The sequence below is a fragment of the Oenanthe melanoleuca genome, chromosome 2, assembly GCF_029582105.1.
Source record: "Oenanthe melanoleuca isolate GR-GAL-2019-014 chromosome 2, OMel1.0, whole genome shotgun sequence".
Lineage (NCBI taxonomy): Eukaryota > Metazoa > Chordata > Aves > Passeriformes > Muscicapidae > Oenanthe > Oenanthe melanoleuca.
The window spans coordinates 115907673-115920886 of NC_079335.1; the positions used below are offsets into that span (position 1 = coordinate 115907673).

Genomic DNA, 13214 nt, shown 5'->3' on the forward strand with positions numbered 1-13214 from the left:
ATACATTCCTTTTTGTTCGAAGGGAGGAGTGTCTGCGTGTGTGCAGGGTGTGGGGAGAGGTTTTCATCGACGGAATTGAACGGTGAGGGTATACAGGGAAAATAACCAATGTTCGGACACCAGAAGAGGGCTTTCAGTCCACTCCACCCACCGCCCCACCACGACCACCCCCCGCAAAAAAAACTAGGGGGAAAGTAAATGAGAGCAAAATTGCAGCTTTAAGGAAAAAGCCAACCAGAGCTCTTGCTCACCCCTCCCCACCTCAAGTTAAAAAAAAAAAAAAAAAAAAAAAAATAAGGAGGGAGAGGGAAAGCCCCCAAACCTTTTTTACAATCCCTAAACGACATTGCAGTCTTCTGCTAGCGGTTTTGACGACATGCAATCTCTTTCCATCCACTTTCTAGCAAATACGTCAAGCTGGAAGATTAATTCATTAATTTCAAGTTCAGCTCACAGACGTGCAGTAAGCCTAAGAAGTTCTTGCAGCAAACCAAAATAAAGAGTTCATTACAGGGATACGTCCAGAGCATTTGATTTGTGAACAGTAACCCTTGTAAAATAAGAAAAAGGCATATAAACATTAATGCTAATAAATTAGTTTACTCCACTACAAAGTAATTACTTGATAATATTGAATTTACAGCTTGAATTCAAACGCAATAGTTAACTATAATGTAGGGGAAATACATAATGAGAATATTTTCTCTCTGCATAACATGATTAGATTTGTTATTGAGTCAGTTACGATAAGCTAAGCAATAAATAAACAAATCGATGTTGACATTTAAATACCGAGGATCTCCAGAATTTACTAGAGAACTTTCTCCGGATATATAAATACTTCCACCAGCACTGCAGAGGAAGAGGGGGGGAAAATCCAAATATTATTTCCCTAACATTTTCGTTTCCCTTCTACTAGCCTCCCAAGTCCACGGGGGCATGGATCTTGAACTACGTCTGATTTCCTAAGAGTACTGACTTCACAATAGCCTTTTGCCATTCTGTTTTTCTATTTTGATGAAATCCAGCCGGAACTCAAATATTTCTTTTCTGAAATCGAGCATCAGAATAGCAAAAAAATACTTTTTCCGAGAGCTTAGGGATGTCCGTGCCTCAAAAGGTGCTGTATTCTTTGGCGTATTTCTCTGTTTTCTTTGGCTCTGCTCATTCGGTGGGGTGTGCATTTTTATTGGCAGAAAAGTACGTTTTAGTCTCTGCCCTGTACAATCCGCTTTCTATATCATCCCTTTCATGCAACAATAGTAAAAGTTTAACCAGGTTTTTAAAATAGGTCTCCCTGGGTCTCAGCCTTCAGCGACGACACAAAGCTAAAAAGAAAGTATCTCTGCACGGCGAGTTTGTTCCTACGGGTTAACAGTATGTCAAATAATTTTAACTAGGCTTCTGGCAATTAAACTCGGAGTATTTGTCAAGCTGGGGTAGCCCAATATCCACTGGTTTTCCAAGCATTTAGCTGCAGAGTTGAAGTGGAGAGATCAGCGAACAGTCTTTAGCTCCGTGGTCTGCACTTTAAAGGGCTTGCTGGCTTTCTGGAGCTGCGAATGAGGCGAGGGATGATTTGGAGGGGATGAGGAGGGGAAACCTGCGTGCTGGGGTCCCGACATTGTTAACTACCTCCAGTAAAGCTTGGCTGAAGCCGCGCGGGGTATTTGAGGTTAATATGTAAGTAAGGGAAGGAAGACACTAAGCGCTTCGGAAGTGAACATGAATGCAAGCATGTAATCTATTCACCATGAAAATCAGTAAAGACTTGACCCTGGCACATTCTTCCTAGTAAGGTTTCCAGAAAAACCCTGAAGAGTGAGGGCTTTTTTTTTTTTCTTTTTATAGAGGGGAGCAGGGAAAACCCAAACCGAACCCTCCAAAAAAAAAAAAAAAAAAAAAAAAAGAAAATAAGGGGAAAAAAAGGAGGAAAAAAAAAAAAAAAAAAGACGTTTTCTTCGGGAGCGTTTATCTCCTCGGAAGCAGCTTTCCACGAGAAAGCGTGCGTGCATCTCTACGGTGCCCTCCTTCTCGGAGCCTGCCGGCGAGCCGCCGAGCGCCCCAGCAAGCCCACAAACAAACAGAAAGGTCTCACCTAACCCTGGGGGAAACTGATAAGCCTCTCTGCTCCAGAGCCAGAGGGTGCCAGGGGCCGGGCGGCTAAGTCTGGGGGGCAGTGGCAGGGCGGCTGTGTGTCCCCCAGGGCTCCCCCCCGGCCAACCTGCGCTCGGCTCGCCCCTGGGCGCTGGCGACGAGCTGTTGCTTTCTTTCCCCCGCGACGGCCACAAAGGGAGCGGGGCCGGGGCCCGCCGCTCGTCAATGTCAACGTCGGGCCACGTGACCGCACCTCCCCGCCGCCGCCGGGAGAGCTCTCCACGTCAGCCTACGTCTCCCCATCCCTTACTTCACGGATCCGCTTCAAAGGGGCAGCTGCGTTAGAGAATCATGTTAAGCTCAGCTAATGCGGAGAAGCCGAGGTAGCCCTAATGATGGATTTTGATGAGCGTGTTCCTTGTTCCTCTAACATGTATTTGCCAAGTTGTACTTACTACGTCTCGGGTCCTGATTTTTCCAGCCTCCCTTCTTTTTTGCCCCAAACCCCGTCTTCTCGCCCTATGACATACTCGTACTCCTCCAACCTACCCCAGGTCCAACCTGTGAGAGAAGTTACCTTCAGGGAATATGCCATTGATCCCTCCAGTAAATGGCACCCCAGGAACAATCTGCCCCACTGCTACTCCGCAGAGGAGATCATGCACAGAGACTGCCTGCCTGCCACCAACACTGCTAGCATGGGCGAGATGTTCGGCAAAAACACAGCTAACGTCTACCACCCCAGCACCAACGTCTCCTCCAATTTCTATAGCACGGTGGGCAGGAACGGGGTCCTGCCACAGGCTTTCGACCAATTTTTCGAGACGGCTTATGGCACGGCGGAAAACCTGGCCTCTGCGGACTACCCGGTAGACAAGAGTGGCGAGAAGGCGCCCGCGGCCGCCGGGGCGGCGGCGGCGGCGGCAACTTCAAGTTCGGAGGGCGGCTGCGGCAGGGCGGCGGCGACGGCGGCGGAGAAGGAGAGGAGGAGGCGGCCGGAGAGCAGCAGCAGCCCCGAGTCATCTTCCGGCAACAATGAGGAGAAATCCGGCAGTTCCAGTACGTATAAAGGCAGCGCCGGAGCGCTTTTAGGAAAGGCAGCTTGAAATCTAGCGCACCGCCGCTGTTAAATTTTTATATGCTGTTTTATAAGCATATAAGGTTTATGAAGGGCCTTTAGATTTCCCCCAACAAAACTTTGTTATAAAAGGCGAGATCACGTGTTTAGTGCTGAAATTGGCCGTGAAATACCCACCGGGCAATGGATGCCTAATTTTTTTTTTTTCTTTTTCTTCTTCTTTTTTATTTTTTTCTGCTTTTTAAAAAAATAATCATAAGAAAAGAGTTCAGTGGTCAGCTCTTGAAAATATAATAACGTTAGTTCTGTGCCTGTAAATTCGGCCAAAAAAGGAGATCCTGACTCCTTTGGTATCAATGTAATCCAGTGATTTTATAAAAGCCATGTGTTGCACCAGAAGTCTAGTTAGGAGCCGAATTCAAAGCCTTCGCCGGTTTAACGATTGCGCTAGAATAGCGTTTAACAGATAAAGTAGCGGCCTGAACTGTAGCAATATATTAAAAGAAGCAAATTAACCTAAAGCTGGCCTTTTTGTCTAAAGGAAGCCATTTTACTAAGGCACTGTGGCAATTACGTGTTGCCTTCTGTCCAACAGTTTGTTACTTACAATTGTTATTCAATCTGTCAAAGTCTGATTTTTTTATGTGGGCTTTTTAAAAGGCAAAGCTAGTATACGGCCGGGGGAAAAAATACCTCGACAATGAACTGTACCAGAAAAGGAAGTTTTTAAAGGGATAGCAGCTACGTTTAATGTAAAGAGCTCCTGAACCTTGAAACCTTTTATATTCTGCTTAATGAACTTTAAAACCGTAATGGCTAATCGAGAGGAGAATACCTCGATGCGGTGGAAACAGCCGGCTAGGGAGAGAAGGAGACGCCTCAGCCTTGGGCTCAGGGGCTTTTCCTCTGCTCGGGACGTAGAGACGGGATTAGGCCAGAGAAGGAGGGCGAGATCCCAGCGGGTACGGGCTCGGGGAGGCTGGGCGCGGGCCCCCCCGCCCTCCGCAGCGCTGCCCGCTGCAGGCAGCCAGGTGATGGCTGCTCCCTGGGCAGCTCCGCGTGGAGCCTACAAAGGCTTTCCTCCGGCTCGTGAAATCCGCGAGAACCCCCCGCCACCGCTCCTTCCTGCAGCCGCCCTCCCCGCGGAGGAAGCGAGGCCGGATCCCCGCGTCCCGGCGGGGGTTTCGCCCTGCCCGCTGCCCGGGGCCGCGGCGCTGCAGGGGCCGGGCTGTGCGGCGGGTCCCGGCCCGGCTGCGCGCACCGCCAGGGCGGGGGGCTGGCGCCGAGCCCCGGACCCACCAGCGCCGACCCGGAGCGGGCAAAACGCGCCTTCTCCGCGTTACCGTGCTCTGCCTGAGAGTCCCCCCGTCCCTTCTCAGCAGCCCCCGCCGCCGGCCACAGCCGGGTCTCAAATGTTTCTGCCTTTTTTCGCTCCACAGGTGGACAACGTACGCGTAAAAAGAGATGCCCATACACCAAATACCAGATTAGAGAGTTAGAAAGGGAATTCTTCTTCAGTGTCTACATAAACAAAGAGAAACGCCTCCAGCTCTCCCGAATGCTCAATCTGACCGACCGTCAAGTCAAAATATGGTTTCAGAACAGAAGAATGAAAGAAAAAAAAATTAACAGGGACCGATTACAATATTACTCAGCTAATCCACTACTTTAAAACTCATAGCGTTTTTCAAGACGAGATTAAATTCAGATTTCGCCCTTGACAAGGTCAAGCCACGGGGTTACGTGGAGGAAGGAGGTGTGTATCTGACGGGACTAGAAGAATCTAAGGTTTTACACACATGTAAACCTACTCTGGAACTGCGATTATGATTTTTTTATATATATATTTACATATCAACTGGAATCGATTTGATTTTGACACACATGGGATCCATTTCTAAACGTGCACATCACCTCTGAGTGCAAAATCCATACCTCTTACCTTTCCAGGCACTGCGGCTCACCCTGCCACCGCTTTCGGCAGGCACGGGCGTGGATGGTCCTTCTCCATCCCCGGACTCGCCCACCCTCGGCCCTTTCTCGCCCCTGTGCTGCTGTGGAACAGCTGTCTGGAGATTGCCAGGTCGGGCTCACCCAGCCAGGACCACTGCAGATTATAAACTCTGAGAAATAATCTTTTGTTCTTCCTTAGGAAAATACCTGGGTTAGAGGCAGTGTTCCATTGCTCGTGGGTTTGAAATAAGAATTGAAGGACGGACACACACACACACACACATACATGGAGAATTAAAGAAAGGGGGAATGTCATGTCTACACCTTCGCAGGGCCAACCGCGAGTAGTTGTAATATGGATGTAGTGATGGTTATAGTAGTGTTTCCTTTGGGGTGTGGGGAGGGATGGGAGCGAGGGAAAAAAAGACCTAAATGAAAGAGAAAATTATTTACTTTTAAAAATCAGGTATAAATTCGCCATATATCGTAAAGAAACAATCACTAAAAATAAAATTAGAGGAATTTAATTAGCTCCTGTTTTATTTATGACAACAGACTATGCGTTGCCATCTTTTTGGAGACAAATCATACAAATATTAAAAGTAAATCGGCAAAAAAGTGTGAATTTCAGCATTTTAAAAGAAACAACTCCATAAAGGAAACTAACCTTCTGGCTTCTGGCTCACGAACTTTCTTCAGGAAATACCTGTGGAGAACGACAGTTAAGCAAATACCACACAACACTTAATTGAAACTTGGAGTTGTGCAATGTACTAACATTGGATGATTAAAATAACGCGATTGCATGTTCGTTTAAAGGTGACTAGTGAGGAGTTTAAACAGAAGCCAAACAATGTAAATATGGTAATTTTGTTGTTGTCTACTTTAAATGTCATGAGCTCTACTTTGTCGCCCAGTCGACGTATGCAAAGAATGGAGAGTTGTTTGGACTTATTTTAAATATATATATATATATATATATTTCCCTGCAGGAACCAAAGCGTGAAAAAAAAAATGCAATTTAAAAAATGGAAAAAAAAAAAAAAAAGAGAAAAAAAGGAAAATATTTAAAATTCTATATCAGTTTACAAAGGATACGGTGTTCTATCGTTGAGGTAATTTGCTGTCGAGAATATCTGAATGTATATTTCATACGAGAACGGTGTTTTACAAGACTTGTAAATATTAAAAAAAAAGAGAACCCATGACCTATTTTGTTCGAATGTCCCCCCTTTTTTTTACCCTGGTTGTTTTTTTTTTTTTTGTTGGTGGGTTTTTTCTTTTATTGTTCCTTTGGGGCTAAAGGGTGTGGGATTTCTTTACATGTGCAACAAAGTGGTGATAAGAATGTTTTTGATTAATAAATTTTACCAAATGGATGTAATTTCTTTGTCACAATTCACAACATGCAATATCTTTATATGACGTCACTGTTTTCAATATGTATCATCTATATGTATATACAGTTTTCTTTTAATATGCGAAAGTATTTGGTTGCATGTATACAGTGGAACGGCGCACAAGGAAAATAAAAAAAAAAAAAAAAAAAAAAGAAAAAAAGGAAACTTTATATTTTTACTCTGGTGTTATGTTACTGCATGTTCTTTTATCCGACGTAATTCTGGGACCCGAAATTCCTCATGACCTTGTTCGTTCGTTTTGGGGCGAATTGCTCTTCTTTTGTGAACTTTGTCGTTAAATCTTCTACTCTGGAGTTAACAAGCGAACCTAGGCTTGTTCGAGCATAGATTCAGGGCGCCACAGGAAAAGGAAAATTAAGTGTGCTCATAGCTCGCTACGTGTTAGGCCTTCTCCTTATCCTGCCAGAGCTGGCGGGGCAAGGTTCTGTGCTAGAGGGTTGGATGTGCCATTGCGGTTTGATCCCCGCCACATGTGTCCAGGAGAAATGTTTGTCAGTAGCATTTGGGACACAGTTTATAAAATGGCACCAAAGGGAAGGCTCGAGCCAGCTGATGGATGTGGCCAGAATTTGAGAGCCCAAAGAAAATTGTTGTCTTTGGGGAAAAAAAATCCACATGGCAGTGTGGTGGAAATGGACTGATTGAAATTGTCCTTGATCTCCAAGGCAGGGAGGGGGTGGACTGAGGCGAGCAGCGGGGGGAGGAGGGCTGGAGGGAGAAAGTTGGAGGGGGCGGGGGGAGAAAACCCCAAACTCCAAACAATAGCTGAGATAGGAATGTGATTTGAAAAGAGTGCTTGAATCTTTAATGTTGGCCCTAATCCTAATCAGGAGAAGAAAGTGGATTCTGTTTTTGCATTGTTTACTGGCTTTGAACTTCTGTATTGCTTGGACATCACCCATAACCTTGAGGTGAAGGACTTACTGACTTCGGGCCTTTGTTGACCACCGCCACCCAGCCAGACAACGTTTACCCAAAGGGAAGGTTGAAAAGCGAGGGGGAAAAGCGAGAACTGTGTTTGTTTGTTTGTCTAGTATGCAAGGGGAAATGCCAGTTAAAAGGAGACACACAGATGGACGGACAGACGGTGAGAGAGGGATAGAGGGATGGATGGAGAGCTGAATGGCAATGAAAGTTAAGCCTGCAAGCTTCCTTTCCTGGTTAAAAATTAACTGGTATTCAGAGCCAATCCCAGAGACAGTAAAAACATGGAGTTTCTGTGGTCGGGGTTTGGATTTCCTAGCCCAATAAAATCGCATCCTCTGTGTTGCTGTGACATTACGGCCATAAAAACTGTCCGTGACTTGTCCGCTCGCCTGTACCAAATGCATCACTATAAAGGCAGCAGAGGCTCGCCCGGAGGTTTTTTACACCGGGAGGTGAGCGACCATTGCTCTCCGCCGCCGTCTGTCCGTCCGCCTGCCCGCCCGCCGTCCTGCCGCGGGGCCCCGGCGGGCGGCCGTGTGGACGGACGGAAGGACGGACGGACGGCGGCCGCGGTTAAGGGGCTGCTTTGCCACAAGATGGCGATCTTCAGATCAATGTCAAAGCCGCCCGGGGCAAGGGGAGCAGCCCTGCAAAGGAAAAAAAAAAAAAAAAATCTTGGCCTTTGTTCACTTTGCATCCCTGGAGCCACACGGGTAATTATTGCACTTACCGGGCTCCGCTGTACAAAAAGCCGCTCGGGATGCCGGGGGAGGGGGGAGACGCTGGGGCTTCTCGGTGGAGTTAAAGCCTGTGGGCTTTGGGTTAGGAAATCCGCGAAGGTAAGTGTTTTATACATCTACCCGGCATGGAGAACCGCGAGGAGTATGCGGTGACCGGAATGGTACTCTGAGATGTGGGGTGGCCCTTGCCCCCACCGCTGAGCACCGCGGAAAAGAACTGTAGGGAGGGGAAGGGATGCAAAAAAGTTGGTGATTAGGATGTGAAATAATACAGAAGGGACTTTCTAAGTTGCAGTTGACCTTTTATTTTCTCTTTGTTTTGGCCAGCCGCGTGGAAAATCCACGTTATCTGGAATTATTTTTCCAGGATAACTTGTAGCTTTCTTCCACTTATTAAAAAAAATTAAAAAAAAAAAAAATTAAAAAAAAAAAGAAAAAATAAAAGAAAAAATAAAAAGTGTAGCATTGGAAATATTATGAAACTTGACATTTATGTGTGGAACAGTAGGTGTCTTCAATCAAATAGATCTATGGCAACACAGTCTGCAAATGACAGACAATTCTGAAGATCTTATTAGTCTTGAACTATGGTTTAGTTAGGGTCGTTTGGTAACTTTAAAGGGTAGTCTGCTTCCTTGCAGCTGGACACAGATTGTGGTAAACAACTTTTGACATACTTATGCTAAAAACTGTTCATGTGATTGCATATTAAGTCAATGTTCGTGCAAGAGCAGATTTAGATTTCGATTTTCTTTCTTTCTTTCTTTCTTTCTTTCTTTCTTTCTTTCTTTCTTTCTTTTCTTAATCAGCACATGTGCTGTAAACAAACAATAGTCACTCATTCTCGTGTGCTCAGGGCTGCTCTGGATTGTAGCTTTGAAACTCTATCCTCTTTACCAGTATCCCTAACTCCAGGTTACTTTTCATGCCCATAAAATTTTCACATGTTTTTCTTATGTCTCCATTTGAGAAGGGCGGGCGGGAAGGTAGTATTACACGGAGGAGATGCTGGTTTGGCTACATATTTTAATACACGTGCTTCTTAGGACAGAGTTTTAAGTATTTGCCCGGAAAAATGTAAAATATTGTTTTATCCTTTCTCTTCTATGTATATAATGCCAGTTGCCTGCAGTATTTTTTTTAATTGTGCTTCCAGGGAACTGTTGCAAGTGCAGTTAAAAGCACATGCTCAGTCGACAGAGAGCAGTTTCATATGATTATTGGAACCTATCGATTTCATCAAAGATGCTCCATTAAAAGCTCGGGGATGTTGATCCCTTTTGACTTCCCCTCAGTAATGCCAGGACGAGAGAAGCCACGTGAGAAGCAGGGAGATTTGAGGGTCCCTTTGCAACATTTCATTTTACACCAGTCAAGTTAAACTCCGCATATTTGATCAAATATTTATTTTTCCCCTTGTTGTTTCCCTGTCCCATTCAATACTTGGCTGAATAAATCAAAGGGACCCCAGCAGCAGTTAAAGCGCCCTCTGGTTACGAATTGTTTACTGACGGCCGCGGTCATAGGATAATATTTAAAAAAAACAAGCTTGTTTCTTACAATAACTGTTTATTATTTCACATTATTTGGGTTTGCATGTTTTGGAGGGAAGAGGGGAAGCCAGCTCAGTGTCTACACTGTGTTTAATTAATCGTGTACTCAACTTCAGCTCACATACCACATCCAAACCCCTGGGAGGCTTTTTCATAAGCTCGTTGGGTTTATGTTTTGTTGTCTACTTTTTTTTTTTTTTTTTTTTTTTTTTTTGGTCACAATCTTTTCATTAAATGCTCTGAAATCGAAACTTCTGGCCAACGTGTGTGTCTGACAGCCAAGCTATACCACAACAACAGCAAAAAAAGATATTTGTGTATGCATTCAGATCTTCTTTTAAAGGAAGACAGTTACAAAAAGGGAGAAGGGCTACAGTTTCAAGTACTTCATAGAGCTGCGCGGCCCATCTCTCGCAATAGAAGGGGTACACTTAAAAGACAGACTTGGGTATGCAATATTTTCCCCATACATATATAACCTGATACCGTTGTTGCTTCTGCATGGTGTTTGGGGCTCTCCGGACAATAGAAAGCCCCGTTGTTCTCGTCAGTGCCGGAAAATGGCGAGGAAATAAAGCCCTAATGAATTGGTTTGGGTGTATTTTGTCCTGCCGCACACCAGCATTTGAAGCTCGTCAGAACTACTCGCAAAATATGTTCCTAATCCAAATGAGTAAAACGATACATGTATAATATAAAACATAGTTAGGAGAGCAAGCCGCCGGATGGCTGGAATAAAATTAAATAGCAGCCTAATTTTTAACAAGATAATCCGCCAAAACAAGCCAAACTCCCCAGCACCACCACCAGCGTGAAAGAATTTCTAGTAAAGATAAAATTAGTGGGGCCGTCATTTGTCACCTAACTTGGCACAGACGCAGTTCCTGAACCTCCTGTCTGAAATCCGCCTTCTTTGGAGCAAATCCAGAAAAAAAGAGGGGAAAAAAAAAGTAAAAATAAAAAAGGGGAATCTGGCACACACACACACACGTTCCAGGGAACTGACAGTTCCAATATTAAATAACTATAGTCTGATCGCATTAATTTTTGGAGCTGTATAAAATGTAGTCCACGGCTGTATTCTCAGATAGGCGGCGCATGCACTCCTGCACAGACTGCATAGCCGTTTACGTTTTCACAAATTGCAGCTTGCCCGTGTCTACAAATAAAAGCATATTTTAATTAGCTCGCAAAATGCGTCTCTGGATTAACAGCGCTGATCTTTTGGGTTATACGGGCCAATAATAAAAAGATAAATCACGGTTTAACACGATACGTTTTGAGATTTCCAGTCAGAGTTTGCTTAGGCTGAGCTGTCGGTTTTTATTTATTCCCTTTTTGTTTTTAATTTTAGTTCAACCAATAAAACAGCTTAACGACGCTATTAATGCATCTATTATATTTTTCTTAGATCAATAAAATTTTATTTTGATAGTATTGTCTATGTACGCCATGAATTTAGATTCTCCACGAAAACACCTTCTCGCCAGCTTTGATATTTATCAGAATTTTATTTGCTCAGTTTTATAGACCCTCGGATAGCCTTACTTACAGAAGTAGAATTAAAAAGAAAGTAATTCTCGTCCCCTGGCGTCCACAATATTCTTTAAAATTTATTTTAAATAGGGGTTAAGTTCCAAGGGACACATTGTTAAGCGCTGGTAATGCAGTAGCTACATAGAGCGCATGCCAAATTAGCTCAGTTTAGTCAGAATTGACCATTATCTTTTATAGTTACGAATCAAGTGAACATTATTAGTTTTACTTCGCTGGGTTTGATGATGCTGGTTACTATTTGCCTTGGCCTTGTTAGCGATTAAAGAAAGCGGAGATAATGCAACGCCGAGCTGAGTTCATGATCTAGACGGAGTCGGTGCCTTGACCATCAAACCGGCAGCGTTTTACTGCTGTCAACACAACACCCACGGCACCTCCCGCAGGACCTGACACGGGCGTGGGGTAACCCACTGCTGCAAAACCTAAACGGGGAGGCTAAAGAATACCTTCAAAAACTCTCATCGGCCTTTTGTCTGATTCCCCGGCATTAGATCGCACAGGGAGGAGAAGCCAGCTCGCCGTCTCATCGATGCACTTCCAGTTATTTTATTCCTGACTGACGAGGATTGCACCGTACTTTTTATAGAACTTTCCTTCACTTTAATCCAATTTTTTAAAGGGAGCTGCTTATTTTAAAAACAGCTTTGGAAGGATTTCAAGCGTTTCTCCTCGGTTGCGTATGGCTTTTAGATTTGCAATCCCTTTCTATTTAATTTGGCAAATGCAAAATAAACATACCGCAAGAGCGGACTTCCCCAGAGTAATTTTTATACCTGACTTGTGTAGAGAAATGTATTTGGAAGGCGGCGCTGGGGCTCGCGTTTCTTTTTATTTAGATCTGTATTTATGAAGCTAAGCCTATTGATAATAGCCTTCCTGTATACCAGCCAATAAACCAGTTCCTTATGTGGTATTAATTTCGTTAGTAATGATATGGCTCTCATAGGAATCTGATAAGGGTTCGTCCATCGCACATTAACACATCCGAAGTTAGTCGGGTTGGAAAACTGCGAACAATGTTACAGGATGAAATGCGGGAAGGAAAAAAATCCTCGAAGGGTTTCTATAGGCTGGGAGATCTACCCCTGTCACCGCATCCCACGGGCCGGTCCGAAGGGAATCGCGCTGTGATGCTCACCACGCCACGCTGGAAAAATCAGGCGCCTTTCCACAGAAATTTTATGGATGTTTCAAAGTTATAGCATCCCCTGCCTGCCCTGGTGCTCCGCGGGGGCGCGAAGGGAGTCTGGGGAGAGCCCCACGGGAAGGGACACTGCCCTCCTGCCGCAAGGAGGGAATCCTCCAGGGGAATATCACGCTGTGGAAAAAAAGCTTTTCCCCGTGGCAGGCAAACACTGCGGGACAAGACCACGTGGGGCTTGACAGATCCGTGGGGCGAGGGGAAAGAAGCGTTCCCTGGGGGTTTTGGAGGCCGAGGGTAGGGGCTGGAGAATTCGGGGCGCCGCGCCTGCCCCGGCATCACATCTCCACGCAGGCAGCGACGCCCATCGCCGCCAGTGCCCTCCCGGACAGGCAGCGGGGTGTCCGGCGGCGGCTCTCGGCCCCGGGCGGTGACGACGCCCGGGCGGCGGCCGCTCTCACCCGCCCGACCTGCTGGAAGCGGAAATCGGCCGGCGGCTGCTTCTCCAGGCGGCGTGCGGGCGAGAGGAGAGAGTGATGCTCCTCGGGGATGGGCAGAGAGAACCGGGCAGCCTCAGGCTCCCCTTGAACTAAAGTGCCCTTAGTTCCGCGGGCCAGGCAGTGAGGCGACTTCAAAATGGCATAAGCGAGAGATGATGGAAGTGAAAGCAAGTCATCATTAAGCATTTCATTACGAAATCTATCTGTCTCTCTGCCTGCGTCCCTGCCTGTCTGCTATCTGTCTGCT

General features: G+C 45.6%; 1 protein-coding gene across 1 annotated transcript; it reads left to right on the top strand.

Annotated features, from left to right (window-relative positions):
* Positions 1–297: 297 nt before the first annotated feature.
* Positions 298–6879, top strand: HOXA11 (homeobox A11). Its single transcript, XM_056484416.1, has 2 exons — positions 298–3156; positions 4615–6879. The coding sequence occupies exons 1-2, from the start codon at positions 2490–2492 to the stop codon at positions 4845–4847; spliced, it is 900 nt and encodes a 299-aa protein (XP_056340391.1). The 5' UTR covers positions 298–2489; the 3' UTR covers positions 4848–6879.
* Positions 6880–13214: the final 6335 nt, after the last annotated feature.